The sequence below is a fragment of the Micromys minutus genome (genome assembly GCF_963924665.1).
Source record: "Micromys minutus genome assembly, chromosome: 3".
Taxonomy (NCBI): Eukaryota; Metazoa; Chordata; class Mammalia; order Rodentia; family Muridae; genus Micromys; species Micromys minutus.
This window is the reverse complement of record NC_137972.1, coordinates 89,334,977-89,353,795: the sequence shown is the minus strand read 5'-3', so window position 1 is coordinate 89,353,795 and position 18,819 is coordinate 89,334,977. Positions and strand designations below refer to the sequence as shown.

Here is an 18,819-nt window from a genome sequence, read left to right as displayed (position 1 = left end):
GCAAGCTGTAAATCTCAGCAGCTGCCGTTTGAGTTGGGCCGGACATGTAGCGAAAAGGAAAGAAGGGATATGCTTCAGAGGCAGATCGAGGAAGCCTGGGCTTTGGTGAAAGGTTGCTCACAACAGTGGTAGAAAGAAGAAAAGAGAGCCGAGCTTTCCGGAAGAAAAGACTTAATGAAGTAATCCCGCTGCAACTCCAAAGGCACTAGGGGATGGGAATTCTGGGAAGGAAACAGCATCAAGTCATCAAAGGGATACATGTACCTCCTGTCTCCTTAGCATGGCTTAAAGAATACTTACCTTCTTAGCCAGACTAGCTAAGGGATTGATTGACCTGCTTAGCTAGGATGCTAGGTCTCCCCCAGGCCAGAGAGTTCATTTTCCCAACCAGAAGGAAACCGTTTCCCCTTAGAGGATCCTTACTACTACTGTGACGCTGATGATAGTTGGGGGACTATGGGTGGGGCTGCCGCTCTCCGGGGTTCTAGATCTTTCACATGGGACCTAATTCCCTCTCCATAGCCCCCTGGGGTGAGGTCAGCCCATATTAGACGCGTTTGAATCATGAAGGGTTGGAGCAGGACAGAGGCCCAGGAGAGAGGGATAGTGGAGAGAAAGAAAGAGGAAAGCAGGCAGGAGGGAGGGCAGCTGAGAGACGATGGGATGCACGTATTTGGAAAGTAGTGTGTATGTTTTCTCTACCCACTTCCGTTTTCTGAAAACTCACCAGTGACCTCAGAGAAAAGCCAGGTGGCAGGAAGGCTGTGGGCCTCACGGCCCAGCCTCCAGGTCACCCCTGTCTGCCCTGTCTGCCTTTCTGTCTGCACTGCCTTTTCCTCCACCTGCCCAGTCCCTTGGCTCTTCCAGCCTGGTAGAGCCACTTTCTGCAGGCCTCCTACCAGGGAGCAGAAGGCTGATCTCAGTCTGACACTGAACATGTCCACGTCACCTGCCTCTCCCGTTATAGAACAGCTGACACCTCTGGAAATTCACACCAGAGAAACTCATTGCTGGCCACCCAGAGTGCCTGTCCTCCAGGTGTCTACCCAGGTGTGTGCTCTATAGGATTAGAGCAGCCCTGGTGCTGGAGGGAGGCCTCATGTCACTGTCTCTATGCCCTCCTCCTGGAGATCTTGATGCCAACAGCTCTAGAGCTGGCTGGCTGCTCCAGTCCAAACTAACGTGAGAGCAATGTCCGGATACCCTCACAGATGCACGCCCAGGACAGGCATTGGGCCGCCCTTAGAGAATTCCTGGGGAGGGTCTGGATCCATCTCCTAGCCAGCCCTGGAGCCTCCCTGGAGTTCTGGCCATACTCTCTGGCTGTCACTGAGCTTGCCAGCCCTGCAGCTGCCTGCCCCAATCTCCCCAGGCCTGACTTCTCTAAAGGACCCCTAGCCTACTGAGGCTACGACTACCCTCCCTGGGGAAAGCGGGGCTCCCTTGGTCTGGCCAGGTAGGTTTACCTTTCTCTAAGCTTGTTCCTCCATTTTAATGATAGGAACCATGACCCTTGACCCTTGCCGACTATAGGAGAGAAGATGGCAATAAGCCAGAGTCAGGACTGAGAAGGAAAGTACACACGAGGAGCAAGAAGAGGACAAGGGAGAGGAGAGAGGAAGAAGGGAGAACACTCCCTTTTTACAGGGAGGAGAGCGGCAGTGTGAGGGCGTGAGGTAAACTGGAGATATTGGAGCTCTGGCCCACAGGATACAAATGGAGACCAGCATTCTGTAGCTCCTCTTGCTTTCTCCCGGTGTAACCTGTTCCTATCCAGGGCACGACACAACAGCATCCATTGCTTTCCTCCAAGGATTCCCGTGTAAGGGGATGAGTGGAGCTGGTAATGGAGGGGGTCAGTGGTCACCAATGCTCACCAAACACTTACTGAGCCTCCCACTGGCCACACATAGCAGAAGCAGATCACTCTCCTTGACCTCCGGCTGCGATTTCCAGCAAAGGACTGAACACAGGATCGTAGCAAAGAGCACAGGGTCAGAGGTCACAGGCACTGGTGGGCTGAGCAGGGATAAGGGCTGGTGATGGGTGGGCTCAGAACCACTCTGGTGGACGAGTTGTTTTGCAGGGAAGGGGATCGAGCCTCAGTGCACAGTGTGGAAACAAGATACAGGAGTGTCCTCAAGCTGGGAGGGAAGGCAGGGTAATGGATGCGTTTCTCAGTAAGACAGTAAAGTGGGCCAAGACTCGCCTCTTAAAAGCCCCTGCAGGTAGGGGGCACACACAAAGAAAGACCCAGAAAAAGCGCCGAGAAGGAGTCTTTAAATGGAAGACACAGGCTGTAGCAAGAGAAAGAGAACATTAGGGAAGGCAGTCTCTGCCCAAGTAAAGATATTTCCATTAGAAAGGATGAGCTGAAACCACCATTTATGAGGGGAAAGTGCCTTGCGCAAGAGCAGAGCATTCTCCACAGTGTCTCCCAACGGCAAGCCACAGGGAAGCAAGTCCACAGGGACAACCCTACTGTGTCCAGCGTTTGGATGGACACCCAATTTCAAAATGCCCTGACCAGTACTATATTTAAAACAAAAAGCCTTTCAGGACCTAAGCTGTAAGGTGGGCGAGGCGGCACATGCCCATCACCCCAGCACCCAGGAAGACAAGGGGTTCAAGGCCAGCCTGTGGAGAGAGGCAGCTAGGAGTAATGTCTAAGTGTGTCCGAATAGACAGGAAGGAGGTCAAGGCGGGGCCGAGGGGGGAGGGGGGAGGGGACCGCAGCTCTGAGTGTTCAAGCCGTTCAGACGGGATGACAGTCATTAGTGACTTTACTGACAGCAAGCTCTCTGAGTGGTTGGGCCAGAGCAGAAGAGAAACCATAAAGCAGTGTAATGGGTTGGGGCACTAATGACATTTGAAGTAATGGAGACACACTTCTCCTTTTCGGTTCTTTTGCCAGTAAAGGGAGACAAGGTGAAGTAAGCAGAGGACTGAGGTTTTGGTGGTTTGAGTGTTCTGTCATCTTGTGAACAGGACCAGAAAAAAAAATCAAATTTAGTTTTAGGAGGAGGGGAGAGGAGAGAACAGAGGTGGGAGGGAGAAAGAGCTAACTGTAATAAACACCGTGTGCCAGGCTCTGGTCTAAGTATCAGACATGGGCTAATTTTTTTAGCCCCGAGACAGATACTGTTATCCCATTTTACAGATGTGAATTCTGAGGCACAGAGAGGTTGGGTGACTTCCTATGGTTTGTAAATGGTAGTCTTGCAAAGTCTGGGTACTCTACTGTAAACTAAAGGGAGTAGGTGTGTGAATTCAGCCTGTCTACAGCAGGAAGGGGTGTGTTTGAAAGAGAAGAGGATTCATGCCTGCTATCAGAAGCTGTCTGGGCCATGGTCTCATACGCTCTAGAGTAGATCCTGTTACAGTTGTCTTGCTAAATGGTTGTGCAGGTTATCACCTTACCTTCTAAATATTTTGAAGTAGAAATTTCTGGTTTCTTTGGGAACTCAGTTATGTTTTGTGAGGCAGATACACAGGTGAGAGGATGTGTGATGTTTAGAAAGATTATAAATATGACGAGGCTCTTGCACTAGCTTACCTAGCACTGTGTTTCTGATCTTCGCCTGTTATGACTTCGTAGAGAGTAACTCAGCCAAGAACTTGTGATATTTCTGTGGCTTCTTGCTGCTTCCAAGGACTTGGGCTGATTGGCTAGTGGAGCCCCATGGTTTCTTCTGGATCAAACCGCCATTGCTGATTCATGAGTGGTGATTGACGAGTGGGAAGCACTGTAGCTGCTGGTTCAGGTTTGGTGTTTGCTAGAGGACTGGGCTGCTGACAGTGAAGACTGTAGTCGCCCTACAGAACTATTTCTAAACAGCTCCACAATTCCTGTTTCCTAATAGCCTGATTTTCCACTACCTCTGGTGGGTGGTGGGCTAGAAGGGAGGTCGAAGCACTTAAGAACCCTTATGAAAGTAGATTTTGAAAAGTCTAAGCCAATAATATTTATTGTTACAGCCATAGATTTGTGTGGTGGTCATCAGCCTTACTCAGAAAAGCTTCTTTTTGCAGTGGGTGGGCAGTGGCTAACACAGAGATACAGAACTAACTGGTCAGGGTGCTAAGGAAAAGCAACTGCTTTGTCCTAAATAGGACACAGCAATGTATTTACAGTAGGGTTCATAAGGGCCAGAGGAAGGGGAGGAGCACTGTGAAGTGGTATTGTTTGGATGTAACATGACCACTGTACACATGAACTCACAGTAGCTGTGCTTACTCACACAAGGCCAAAATTCCAACACGGATGGGGTCAGGGGCTTATGATGTGATAATAGCAGTTGATGGTAGCTAAGGAAGAGAAAGTAGTTTTTCTATTCTGTTCTTTTTAAAAGAAATATTTTAGGGGGCTAGAGAGATGGCTCAGTGGTCACGAACATTTACTGCTCTTCAGAGGTCCTGAGTTCAATTCCCGCATGGTAGCTCACAATCATCTGTAACGAGATCTGATACTCTCCTTTGGTGTGTCTGAAGACAGCTACAGTGTACTCATAAACATAAAATAAATAAGTAAATCTTTTAAAACTATTTTGGATTTTTTTTTAATGTGTGTAAGTCTCTTGCCTGAATGTATATCTGTGCGCCATGTGTGTTCATTGTCTACAGAGACCAGCAGGGGGTGCCAGACCCCCTGGAACTGGAGTTGGACATGGTTGTTAGTGGCCATTTGGGTGCTGGGAATCAACTGGCCTCTTGCTCCTGCCCTCTGGATTTCTATGGATGCCTCCCCTAGCTCACTCCAGCCAGAAGCCAGCTACCCAAGTAACAGGCTTTTCTCTGTGGGCTCTTTGTAGGAACAGCCAGGGCTTTCAACCCTTGAGACATCTCTCCAGATCCCGGAATGTCATTTCTCTTTGGGAGTGTGGTTGCTGGCAGGTTACCTTTGCTCCAGTGGGAGGTCCCATACCTGTCCACATATGGGCATCACAGATTGGACTCACGGGGAGAAAAAGAAGATGAAGCTGGGGGCAATGTCCAGAGGGAGGTGGATATAAAGTTACATTGTATACATATATGAAATTCTCAATGAATAAATAAGATAATTGCATAAGAGAATGCTTATTTACAAAGCAGGTATTTGTTTCACTTTCTTATGTAGTATATAACATTGAGATGATATTCACATGAAGTGTAAATATATATCACTGTATCTAAGTTATAGTCACTAAAAGTCTAAGTATTCCTCAGGGGTTGTTGGTACTTATTCTGGTGGTGGTGGGGGTGTTGGAATGCTTGTGGTTGTATGTGAGATAGTTATTTTAGGTGGAATATAATTTTGTTATAGTTTTCATTCAGAAATTAAGAATGACATAAAGGGCTGGAGAGATGGCTCAGTGGTTAAGAGCACTGGCTGCTCTTCCAGAGGCCCTGAGTTCAATTCCCAGCAACCACATGGTAGCTCACAACCATCTGTAATGAGATCTGATGCCCTCGTGTGTGTGTGTGTGTGTGTGTGTGTGTGTGTGTGTGTGTGTGTGTGTGTGAAACCCTTTTTGTGTCTCTTGGTTCTGGGTCAGGAGATGGCTCTTCAGGTAGGGTGCTTGCAACCAACCTAACAATCTAGGTTCTATCCTCAGGACCTTCATGGTAGAAGGAGGGAACTGGCAGAGAGTTGTCTCCTGACCTCCATATGTGTCCCATGGCACATGTGACTCCACATACCTATACACATACTCACATGCATACCTGAACAAAAAAAAACAATAACAATACATATTTAAAAACTAAACAATTCCTAGACAAACCCAACAAATGAACTGTCCCCACCAGTTCTGCTTCTTAACCATCTGTTGCATAGAAACGAGGGTCCTGCATGCAGGCTGGGAGGGTCTTGTGTGTGCTTTTCCCTAAAACTGCCGCGGCAGAGTAACTGAGGCAGTGTGCTAAAAGTCACCTGACAGGGCAGCCCTGGGCCCGGGACACAGCAGTCATCTCTGCACCTTCCCAAGCACCCCAGCGTTGGTCCCCAGGATTCAATACTGGCCGCAGCAGTGCAGGGGTGGCCCTGTGAGTGACGAATGGGGTGTGGTGTGCCTGTTGCCTGCCCCCCCCCAACCTAAATAGCACAAAGTCAAAGGCACTTATTTGGGGACACAGCTTCCTGAAACCACCACGTTCTCAGGATGTGGTTTGTGAGACAGTAACAGAGCATTCAACCCTGGAGATAGGTTGCTGAGAGTTTGGGGGTGACCTGTTGTTACCTCTCCTAGACCCTGCATGCAGGAAGAGGCACAATGTCCTTTGAATGGGGTTCCCCCAGACACCAAAGTCTGGGGAGAGGGAGAGAGAGGGGGAGAAGGGGAGAGGGAGGGAGAGAGGAGAGCCCTGGGAAGGACATCATGACACTAGGCATGATTTCCAGAAATTTATTGGAAACACAATACAAACTGACAGATAGATGGCCTCTCCTACAGACAGACAGGCCACACTGGCATGGGGGAGCTTCCCGAGCACTGAGGCCTGCTCTGGTTAGTGCTCATGGCGGGGGACCAGAGACTGGAGGAGTCTGGGAGGAGAGGATCAGGCAGGGGTGTACACAGAACCAGGGTGTGGCTTTCTAGAGGGGAGCACAAGGCAGGGAGCTTTAGTGGGCAAATTCCTCCAAAGCAGAGCAGGGTCAACTATGAAGGACGGCTTTCCCTCCCAGAAAAGCTCCTTCCTCCCCAGAAGAATGAAAACAATCTACAAGTCCAAGCAGGCCACTCCTCTGCCTCCTTCCCCAAGGTCTTAGCATTGCGGAGGAGGAGCAGCCACACTCTGAAGAGCAACAGGGACACCCCTGCCCCAGGGCTGCTCTTCATCAGCCCTCTCCTCCTCTCCCCTGCTGTCTGCTGAGCCCACAGACTCCCAGGGTAGAGCCAGCTGGTGGGAGGCACCCCAGAAATCCAGAGGGCAGGAGGAAGAGGCCGAGTTTTCCTCCCCACCCTGACTCCTCATGGCCTTGGCTCCTTCACAGTGGCCCTGGCCTGTAGTCACGTGACTTCCTTACTGTGTACATCTGGCCCCTGCTCCCCACTCCTGCTGTTCTTGCTTCCGTTCTGAACCCTAAAAACAAGTTCTGCTCTCTGGGCTGGGCTCTGAGTGAGAGGCACCGGGCCGTAGACAAGCAGAACCGTGGGAGCCTCCAGCAACCTCCTTCAGTTCCCCACTTGGCACGTCCTCAGTTTATCAGAGTAGTGGCGATGTCTGAAGGCAGGAGGGGTGCCTTGCAGAGTTTCGTGGGATCCTCCCAGGGGACTTGGCATGACCCTATGCCTGCAGAGCCTCGGCTTGACTACTACCTTGTTCAGTGTGCAGTGGGGACATGCCATTGATCCTGTGCCCAGAGAGGCCGTGGCGAGAAGCTCTTTCAACACCAAGTGCTCAAAAGGGCAAAGACAGGAGACCAGGTCCCCTGGAACCCATCTTATTCACCCTGGAACGTTCCTGCGGTGTTTTTGGTTTCCCAGTTATCCGGGGGAAGCTTAAGTTATGTGTTGGGGAGGGTGAGGCTGCAAGAGCCAACTCTCACAAGCAAGGTGAGAAAGAACATTCTGGATGCATGGGGCTCAAAATGAGCTGTGCTTTTCCTGAAGGTAACTGATCCAGGCTAGGACAGGCCTGTGCCGCTGCCGTCCCTGGCGAGGCCCTTCTCCAGGTCCCCCGGGCCTCTGAAACCTTAGCAGTCAGGGGGACTGAACGTTGGCATGATGAAACTGTCACTCATGATATGCCAGGGTAGAAGAGGAAAGCAGGGCTGGAGGGATGGCTCAGTGGTTAGAGCACTGACTGCTCTTCCAGAGGTCCTGGGTTCAGGTCCCAGCAACCAGCCATCTGTGAGGGGATCTGATGCCCTCCTCTGGTGTGTCTGGGGACAGCAACAGTGTACTCGTAAAAGAATAAATTTTTAAAAAGAAGAAGAGGAATGTAAACAGGGAGGCAAGCATTTCTCCCTGTGACTACGTGCCACATAAACCCAGGAGATATGGCCTTGTTGGAGGGAGTATGTCACTGTGGGGGAGGGGTGGGCTTTAGTGGTCTCCTATGCCAGTGTGCTACAGAATCTGCTTCTATTGCCTGTGGATCAAGATGTAGAACTCTCGGCTCCTTCTCTAGCATCATGTCTGCCTGGAGGCTGCCATGCTTTGTTTTCCTTTATAAGGGTCTCCTTGATCACTGTGTCACAGTAATAAAACCCTAACTAGGACAATACCCCAAAGGCCAGCTCCTCCTTCTTTTGGGTCTTTGCTGACAGGGTGCTAAGGCAGCCCCTGCACCTGTTTCATGGGGCACCCCCCCCCCACCCAGGCACTGCTTGCAGGGCCCCAAGCCATGGCCCAGCAGTGGTGGGGACATGTACTTCCTCAGGGAACTCTGGGAGGGGACAAGGCAGTTGGTCATTCTCAGCCACACACCCCTCCTTTCTGCTGCATGGAACACAAACTTCTAGATGCCATTATTTGTGACAATTTACTCTTCTTGGGGTTAAGTTCCAGCTGTGGCCACCCTGTCTTGCAACAACCTATTTGGAGTGCCTCCTATTAGCTACCCAGCCGCTTTAAGACACAGGCCCCAAGGTGGCTGCAGGGTTCATGTACTACAGTACTGGGATTCTGTGCTCCGTGGCTTGTCCCTGCTAATGGAGAGGTGGCCATGTCCTCTGCTTAGGGAGTTACTTTGGTGACTGCAGCTAAGTGTAGAGGCTGGCGGAGGAGCCATCTGGGATGTCACTGAAGGCTGGTATTCAGGGCAGTAAAATAGACAGGTCTCCTGGGATGTCAGCACAGACTCTCACAAAGACACTGAACTCCCAGAGTGGGGGACACAAAGCCATCTATCTACATAGACTCATATCTACAGAGAGGATCCCCAACCTTTACCCCACCCCTCAGGCCCACCAGAGTCTACTTAAAATAAAATGGGGAGCTCTGTGACTCACTATGGGAGCCCTCCACCCCAGTTCCAGGTCTTTGTGAGCTATAAGAGAAGAGGGCAGTAAGCCAACAGCTTGTCACAGTGATGCATACACGCTTGGCACGATCAACACCTGCTCTCTGGGGAACTCTACACGACTGAAGGCAAACCAATTCAACCCCAGCTTCGCTCCAGTGACTAAACAGATGCTGAGAGTCACTCACAGGTCGGCCAAGGTCAAGAACCTTCTGCTCCCCAGACCCTCCGGCTCCACAGAGGACGGGAGCAAACCCTGTGCAGGATGCAGACAGGAAAGAAAGATGGCCTGTTGAGAAAAAGCCAAGAGATACAACAGCAAGGACAGGGAAATATTACAAATGCAGAAACATTGGCACATTCTGAAGGAGCAGCCAATCAGAAAGATGCCGTGTCTCTCCTGTACATAGCTTCACATGAAACAGTAGGGTAGACACATGCAGTGGGGCTCTGGGCTCTCAGTAGCCTCCATGGCTAAGCCAGCTGCATCTAGGAACTGGGCACTGGGAAGCCAGGCGGCTAGAAGCTTCCTGCCTCAGTTCGCAGACAGGTCCACTCTGGAACAGCAAGGTCTCTGGGAAGCGAGGCGCCACTGGTCACACATGGAGTCACAGACCCGGATTGTGTGCTCCAACAGTTTCTTCCCTGCCCCATCGGGCTTCCAAGGGGTGCACACAGAGCTCTCCCATTGAAGGGGCCGCCTCCTTTCCAGGCATGGCTGTGACCACCAGCGGGACAGTAGCAGGTCTTGAAGTACAGGGTGGAATGGGGATAGTTCAGTCTGACACACAGCAGGTAAGTTCTGGAAAAGGGGAGAAACAAGATCAAAGCTAAACAATTTAACATCGGAAGCAAACTGAGAGTCGGGGCTTGAGGGTGGGGGCAGAAGCTCCACACCAACATGGTGTCTGGCAGGGAAAGGAAGGCTCACAGTGTAGTTTAGGGATAGACCAGAGGGAATGTTCACGTAGGTCAAGAAAATGTCCAAGGGACACCAAAGATGGTGCAGTGGCTGCTGGTGAAGCTACTGCACCCCAGGCCACTGGTTCTGCGTTCATCCACAGATCTCGCAGAACTTCTGGCCGGTTTGGAGGGATGAGGCGCGCACCGAGCTGGGAGGAGTAGCCCACACTGCCTCCAGCGGTTGTAATGACCATGATGCTGACACTCATGAGCTCACCCTGGAAGAGAGTGAGCGTTAACTCCTAGTGTCGCAGGGCCAGAACGGGTGCCACGCCCCTCTCCTTCCCTAATGTCAACTCTGTGCGTCCAGACTTGTGACAGAAGAGCAGACACGGCTGCCAGCGTTGTCACTGCTGTCTTCCATTACACAGCAGGATATGGAGGATACTGAGATGGAATAGATTACTCAGACACGCTCTCCCAGAATCCACTGCAGCCTAGACAGAACCAAAATGTCCACCCATACAGGCCCGATCCATCCTGAGGGACTAAGGACGGAGCGCAGTTAAAGTGTCACTTTGTGAGACTTTTGGGAACAGGGGTGGGCATGTGTGTACAGACTGGTGTCCAGTGGGGGCTCACCAGAGGTGTTAAAGGCTCAAATTTACTTCAAGAGTCAATCAAGAGCTGCTTTCCTGGTCTTGTATGTCATGTGACTGCTTTGTCAGAACCATAGGAAGATCAGAAAGGTTGAGGGTTTGGTTAAGGCCATGCAGTGAGGACACCACAGAGCCAAGATTTGAACTCAGAGCTTAACTCAGGTTTTTCCATTCCACTGAGCCTCCCATTCTCCATCCAGGCCCATAGTCTATCAACGGTCTGATAAAAGTACAATGGCTTCTTTCAATGTCTGGGTTGAGTGTGCCAGTACGTTTCAGAAGTCGGCTCCCTCCCCTCTGGTGGGGGAGGAGAGAGCATTATTCCCTTGTCTGTGGAGAGATAGAACCTGTTTGAACACAGTACGCAGAGGCCGCGTTTCTGACCTACCATGGTAATGTTTTTGCTTAAACTCGCCTGGTTGGGTTTCAGAGCAACCCTGTCCTGCTGGTAGCTCAGGCTTTGGAGTCCAGGCGCAAACCTGCTTCCCCACTGGCTCAGAGACAGGCTACCTCTCTTTATCAGAGTAGCGGAGTCCCAGTTCCCAATCAGCCTTCACAATTCACTTCACTCTTGCCTGCCCAGACTGTCCCCAACTCCACTGCACATCACTGAAGCAAGAACAGCAGGTGCCTTCAGGACCCCAGATATTAGTTATAGCAGTAATAACACGTGGCCCCAGGGAAAGGTCTAACTCCCAGGTCTCTTCCTAAGGCCAGAGGCAGCCTGAGCCATTTATCTTTTTGCTCATGTGCAAATGTGTCCATCTATGCCGGCCACTTTGGTTGCCACTAACTCTGAACCCAAGCACTTACTTTGTTTTCTGTAAAATGTTCCCTATTGGTTTGACTACTCAGAAGTACTTGAAGCCCGTGGATTTGGAGACTCTGCCCTCTGATCAACCGGTGCCACAAAAGCAATCTCTTTTACAGTTTCTAGTTGCAGGCTTCTGAGTTCATGTCCTCCCCTTCCGAAAATCAGAGAATTCACCATCCGAATCTTGGAGGCTGGAAAGCAGATGGTGAGTGAGACTATGCGTGTAAGAGAACTAGACTTGGGCCAGTGAGCTGGCTCAGGAGGTAAAAGGTGCTTGCATGCAAGCCTGGTGACCCGAGTTCGATCCCTAAACCCAGACAGTGGAAGGAGTTGTCCTGACCTTCATATGTGTGGTCGGACATATACGTATGCATGAGTGCATAAACACACCCACACACACTCGTGAACACATGGACACACACACTCTCTCACACTGAGACACATATGTCTGAAAGCTAGACTTGAGGCTGGCAGGAAAGCTGAGAGCCCAGTTTGACCGAAGGGCTCCGAAAATGATACCAGGAATCAGAGGAGGAAGACTGAAGCAAAGGAGATGAGTTGTAGATGTCTGGAGAAGCAGGCTCTCACCAGCCCGGGTCCATGGGCACTGTCTGTGTTCCACCAGGTACCAAGCACACCTGACAGGTCAAGTGGGTGAGACCCTCCAGCCAGCCATCTTCCCAGTGAGCTTCCAGAATGCAGGCAGCTACACACATGACCTCTGAGGAAGTCACAGGAAGAAGACTCTGGGGGCCTGAGGAGGGCATCATCAAGGTACTGACCTCTGGAGACACCCAGCGACCGCTCAGACTCACCATACCAACGTGTTGCTGTTATATCCTGGAGTGTTGCAGAACCCAGGGTCTTACCATAGGCAAGCCCACCCAGCCCTAAGTGTCCTTAAATAAAGGTCACAAGGAGAAAAATCTCTAACACAAATGCTAGAGAGCAAACATAAAAACCACGACATTATCAGTGTCCTCTGAGAAGAGTTTACATAAAGTAAGAACAGTAAGGTTTTCTTTTCTTTTCTTCCTTCCTTCCTTCCTTCCTTCCTTTCTTCCTTCTTTCCTTTCCTTTCCTTTCTTGAAAACTGAGGTGGAGAGGATGGAAGGGTGGAATTCTGCTTCTTGCAATGGTTCGTTAATTTATATTAGACTAACTCCCCAGCCAATCAATTTTGGGCAAAGTATTAAAACAACTGTTTGGAGGCAATGAAGAAGCTGTCGGCCTAGGACAAAGCGGGAAGGGGCTAAGTGAGGGATGCTCAGCCATTGCCTTTCCTGAGAGCAATGGAAGACAGGAACCTGCTCAGGCAGAAAGCTGTAGTCTAACTCTAATGAGCCATTGGAGGTGGAGTCTGAGGTGTCAGGTTGTCTGCTGTTGTGAACTGAGAAGACCTTGAAAAGAAGGAGGCTCAGGGGGTCCTCAGATAGTCTTACCCATCCCCAGATCATAGGCTCGTTTCTCACTGGTAAGGGCAGAGGAGGCTCCAGAGCCTGAAAATGTCAGGGAGGGTTTGGTGACCCAAGAGGGATGTTAGCAGTCACCTGTGCTGGGAAGGTATAACTCGGAGATTAATTTCTACCAGTTTACAGGGGCTGGGTCAACATGATTTTTCCACTGAAAACCCATGAAGCTAAGCAAATCCCAAGACCTCAAATCTTTAAACCAGTAGTTGTCAACCTTCCTAACACTGCATCCCATAATACAATTTCTCATGTTGTGGTGACCCCCAGCCATACATTATTTTAATGGCTACTTCATAACTGTAATTTCACTACTGCTATAATTCACATTATAAATGTGTGCTTTCTGGTGGCCCTTCACAGGGGTCGTGACACAGCTTAGGAATTGCTGCTTTAAACTAAGTCTCCACAGGATCACAGTGATCAGGGCTGGAGAGACAACTCTGGTTAAAGAGCTTACCACTCATGCATGGGGATGAAAATGTATCTCTGAACTCACACAAATGCCAGGCGGGCATGGTGGCCTGCCTGTAATCCCAGCCTTGGAAGGGAGAGATGAGGATTCCCAGAGCAAGCTGGTTAGCAAGACTCGTCACAGTGGGCTGGACTGAGAGACCTGGCCTTGGTGAGGTGGAAGAGTAGTCATGATTCTTAACACCAACCTCTGCCTTCATAGCACATGCATCGTAAGTCACCACACATGCAGACATGCACAAAGACACATGCCAACATGCACACAGATACATGCAAACATGCATAAGACACATGCCAACATACATACAGATACATGCAAACATGCACAAAGACACATGCCAACATACATACAGATACATGCAAACCTGCACAGACACATGGAAACATGCATAAGACACATGCCAACATACACCGACACATGCAAACATGCACAGACACATGCAAACATGCATAAGACACATGCAAACATGCATAAGACACATGCCAACATACATACAGATACATGCAAACCTGCACAGACACATGGAAACATGCATAAGACACATGCCAACATACACCGACACATGCAAACATGCACAGACACATGCAAACATGCATAAGACACATGCCAACATACATACAGATACATGCAGACATGCACAAAGACACATGCCAACATACATACAGATACATGCAAACATGCACATAGACACATGCCAACATACATACAGATACATGCAAACATGCATAAGACACATGCCAACATACATACAGATACATGCAAACATGCATAAGACACATGCCAACATACATACAGATACATGCAAACATGCACATAGACACATGCCAACATACATACAGATACATGCAAACATGCATAAGACACATGGCAACATACATACAGATACATGCAAACATGCATAAGACACATGCCAACATACATACAGATACATGCAAACATGCACATAGACACATGCAAACATGCACACAGACAAATGCACCTCCTTCCCCTGCCACACAGAAATGGAAAAAGGAAGAATTAAAGATCAAAGTGATTTTACAATCTAACCACTTGCTAGAGCAAAATTCAGGATATGGCAGAAGAAATGGAAGTTGGAGTCTTTATAGCCGGCCATTCACAGTGACTTGTATTTTAAGTTTCAAAGAGGGGAGACAGGGAGATGAAACCAATAATCAAAAGAAAAATGTCAGTGGGACATAAGTGTGAGATCAAGCTGTAAGAAGGACCACACATGGAATCACATTGCCTGCTGTAAATATGTTGAAGAAGCTATAGAAAGAGTGACCGTGTGGTGTTTCACTTTATCCAGAGACAGGGTCTCACTATATAACTCAAACGGTCCTTGAAATCGACATGTGCGCAGACCTGCCCTGAACTCATGATCTGCCGGTCTCAGACTCTTGAGTGCTTGCTGGGATTACAGGCAGGGGTGCCCCTATGTTGTATTTTAGAAATATAAATGGATACACCCTTGATTCAGCACCCCAGAGGCAAAGGCCATTGGATCTTTGTAAATTCTGGCCAGCATCTCTCCAGCCCAGGCAAGCCAGGGCTGCACCGTGAGACCCTATCTAAAAATAAGTAAGTAAATAAATAAGTATTATAAAAGGACTAGATGGCCAAGCGTGGCACACACCTTTGATCTCAGCTCAGGATACAGAGGCAGGTGGTCCTATGTGAGTTTGAGGCCAGCCAAGGCTACGGTGACCCTGTCCTAAAAACGAATTAATTTGGAGAATATCACTTTCTGGGACTTTCAAAGCTGTGATGGGGCAGTGCACACAGGCTTTAGAGATGCTGTTTGATCCATTTCACTCCGATTTTAATTAGAAAAGGCTCATTTAAAAGAACTGAGCAGGAGGGTCGAGTCAGAGGCCGACCTGGGCCACATGGTGAGACTGTCTGGAAAAGAAGAAGAACACGCTAGAGAAAGAGAAAGAAGGAAAGAGCACCTTCCCAGCACGCAGAAGGACTGGGGTTCAACCCTGAAAATTGAAAAGAACAACAAATGCAAGCTGGGGGCTGGGCTAGTTCAGGGGTCTAACACGCACGAGGTCCTGGGTTTGATTTCTAATGGTGCAAAAACAAAACAAATGCCTAAAGACAATTTTCATTACATTTTATTATTTTTAAATATTTTTTATATTTTTATAAAATTTCATTACATTTTATTAATGTGTGTGTGTGTGTATGTGTGTGTGTGTGTGTGTGTAAGCATGTGCGTACCACAGTGCACGTGTGGAGGTCAGAGGGCACTTGTAGGAGTCGGTTCTCTCCTTTCATCATGAGGGTCCCAGGGATCAAACTCAGGTCACAGGCTTGGTGGCAGCGCCTTTACCTGCTTAGCCATCGTTCTGGCCCTAAAAACAATTTTTAGAAGAGATGAAAAAAAGAAAGAAAAGTGATATGGTCATACTGATATTAGAAAAAGTAGACTACTAGATAAGCAGTATTAACACTGATAAAGAGGGTCACTTCATAGTGGTAAAAAAGACATAAAAGTTACATATACATTTATACACACATGCAGCAACAGAATTTAAAAAATACATGAAACAAAAACTGACACACTAATGGGAAGACAGACAAAATTATTGGAAAGTTAAGTTGAAACAGTGTTCCAGAAAGAGGAGGACCTTAAGCATGCACATGTCAGGGATTGCATGGCTGTATTAACTGCAGTGAGAAAACTTGCCCACTGTGGGCGACACCATCCCCTGGCCAGGATCCTCGACTATATAATTATAGAAAAGGGGCTCAGCATTCACTTTGACCTCCTCACCATGGTGAACTATATCCTGGAACTGTGAGCCAAATAAACCTTCTCTCCCTTATGATTTTTTTTGGGGGGGAGGGGTCAGGTATTTTAATAAAGTGACAGAAAAGGAAACTAAGGCAGAAAGTTTTCCCTATTTCCTTGCTAGATCCTGGGAGATCTCTGAGGAAGAGCTTTTATACATTGGTTTCTGAGGTAGGTCTTTATTTACTGAGGCATCTAGATTCAAAACTGAGAGACTGAGAAAGCTCACAAACACTGCTCTTGTCAAGAACACCAGTTCAGTTTCCAGCACCTACACAGTGACTCAATCATCTCTAACTCCAGTCCTAAGGGAATCTGTTACCTCTTCTGGCCTCCCCGGGCATGAGGTACAAACATGGTGCACATACACACATGCAAGCAAATCACTCATATACATAAAAAGATAAAAATAAACAAGCCAGGCATGGTGGTGCACACTTTTAATCCCAGCACTTGGGAGGCAGATACAGGTGGATCTCTGAGTTTGAGGCCAGCATGGTCTACCCAGGACAGCCAGGGCTACAGAGAGAAACCCTGCCTTCAAACAACAACAACAACAGCATAACCCAAAAATGATCTAGTACTGATACCCTGAAGGCTTCTTGAACATTTGTGCCCAATCTTCAATAGTGAATCTAACCTGGTAAGCCTTAAAGAAACTAAATCCCTTCCCTTCCTTTGTCTTCTTTGCATTTCCAAACATCTAAGCGTCTAGCTGGAGGTTTACTATTCCTTCAGGAAGGTTACCCTCTACGGGTTAATGAAATGGGAAAATCCAGAGACAGATTGGTTTTAAAGGCTTTGAAAAGCATCTGCAGGTAAACAACAACGACATTTAATTGAAGAAGTCAGCATGGGCCCTCACAGCTAAGGACTCCACTAACTACCATGGACATCTGTCACCCTCCCAGGACCTCCAGTTAGGTCTCTTGGGAACACGCTAGTATTTCCTCCAGAGATAGACAAGTGTTCTCTGGGAGAAAATGTGCTATTGGGAAAGTCCAATCTGGGATTCTTCCAGACATTCAAAAGTACCAGGTTGCTGGTTAATCGTGGCTAATGCCTTACAACCCTTACCCCTGTGGCTTCTTAGGCTGAGGAAACATCTCTGGTCCCCAGACAGTGAAGGAGTAGCCTTCAAGCCCTCTAACACATTTGACACCCCACTCACTGACCCTTTATACTGCACTGCTGGTGCCTGGACCGTTCCACGTGCACAGCAGGCAAGCACTCCACCGCTGTGCCACGCTAGCAGAAGTTAGCCCTGCTCTTTAAATTGCTGTATGGTCAATCGTGAACTCCTGATCCTCCTGCCTCGACCCCCCAAGTGCTGGGATTACAGGTGTGTGCCACCACAACCAGACTGTGGAATGATAGAGATTACCTCCAGGGTCTGTAGGCCCTCTGCCAACTGAGCTATAGCCCCAGACGCAAATAATGTCTTTTAAATACAGGGTTTATAAATATATATATATTTAGCCAAGGTATGACACTACACTATGACTAGGAGACCAGAGGTGAATCTAAAGAAACCTGACTTTCTTTCATAAATAATGTCTTAGAACATTCAAAAAGAAAACCGTGGTCTAAAATTGCTGACAGAAGGCAGCGGGGCCCAAGCGTGCCTGGGCGAGCCATCCCCTGCCCCTGGCAGACTGTCTTTATTGGCATTTGTGAAGACAGCAGATGCAGCCCCAGAGCTCCAACACTGGTATGGTGGCCCTCACCACCACCTGTTTCCCAGAGCTGAGACGCCAACAGTCGGACCTGTTGGATTGTTGATGCCAGAAACAAATCATCGGAAGGACACCTTCCACATCCCAGATCATAATATTGTACTCGGAGAGCCATTGGCAGTAGACGTCCTCTCCATGGGAGAGTTAGGGAAACATCACTCAGTTCGGATGATAAAGAACAATCTACCGCATATCAGCATGCCCCAGGGGAAATAAGCCAGAGGAGAGAGGATTGAAATGGAGACATTACACGATTCATCACTTTTCCTGCCTGGCTGCCCCAGCTCCACCCCACCTCTCTTCCTGGGCCTGTTGCGGTTTTCTTGGCACACTGAATCTTACTCACTAACCCTGGGACAGTAGCCATGCCATTCTGAAGGCTTGGGCACCTCTGGCTGTGACCCAGTGCACAGCATCAGTCCACAGCAGGACTTCTCCTCCAGGTCCCCAAGGTGAAGCCATAGCACGCAATCAAGGCAGGGTAAAGAAAGGTCACTGAGCCAACCGAGACGCCAGCAGCTCAGGGGTGGGAGGAGTCCATCTGCTGAGGAGGTCAGGAGGCTTACTCAGCCCATCTGCTCTCTCTTTTCTGGATTTATTTTTCAATTTTAGTCTTCACTGTGAGAAATCCTCTGCTGTCTGAAGATCTCGATGTCCCTTCCCTCTGCTGTCGGCTTCTAATTATACAGGCCTGCAAGCAAGCCTCTCTAGAAATGGAATTCCGGGCTTTACTGTTCCTGGCAATTAAGTAATCAAAGGCAATTTCTTTGTAGAGATATCACACCCTTTAATGTGCAAATATGCGAGGGAACATAACTTAGATCTACCTCAGCGTCCTCTGTAGCTGGGCGGGTAAGTAAAGAGCACTGAGTCCCTGAGTCACCTCAGGAGAGTTGCACTCTGAGGTAAGAAGTGAACGTAGCTGGGCAAGGAGCTTAGGGCGGAGCACCTGCATAGTTTATACAAGGCCTAAGTTCAATCCATATGTATACATACGGCACGGCCATCATACTCATG

At 48.8% G+C, this 18,819-nt stretch overlaps 1 protein-coding gene across 5 annotated transcripts in view; it reads right to left on the bottom strand.

Moving 5' to 3' along the window:
• Positions 1 to 6,416: 6,416 nt before the first annotated feature.
• Positions 6,417 to 18,819, bottom strand: part of MTA3 (metastasis associated 1 family member 3) — a 106,200-nt gene continuing 93,797 nt past the window's right edge. For 3 of the 5 annotated variants that reach the window (XM_080914480.1, XM_080914481.1, XM_080914484.1), the window contains exons 17-18: positions 11,322 to 11,513; positions 6,417 to 9,748 (exon numbers count right to left, since the gene is read on the bottom strand). In XM_080914480.1, coding sequence (XP_080770606.1) covers positions 11,356 to 11,513 — 158 coding nt within the window. In that variant the 3' untranslated portion in view covers positions 6,417 to 9,748; positions 11,322 to 11,355. Of the gene's footprint in view, positions 9,749 to 11,321; positions 11,514 to 15,394; positions 15,627 to 18,819 lie in introns of those variants that run through there. The other 2 variants (XM_080914483.1, XM_080914482.1) reach the window with 2 other exon arrangements.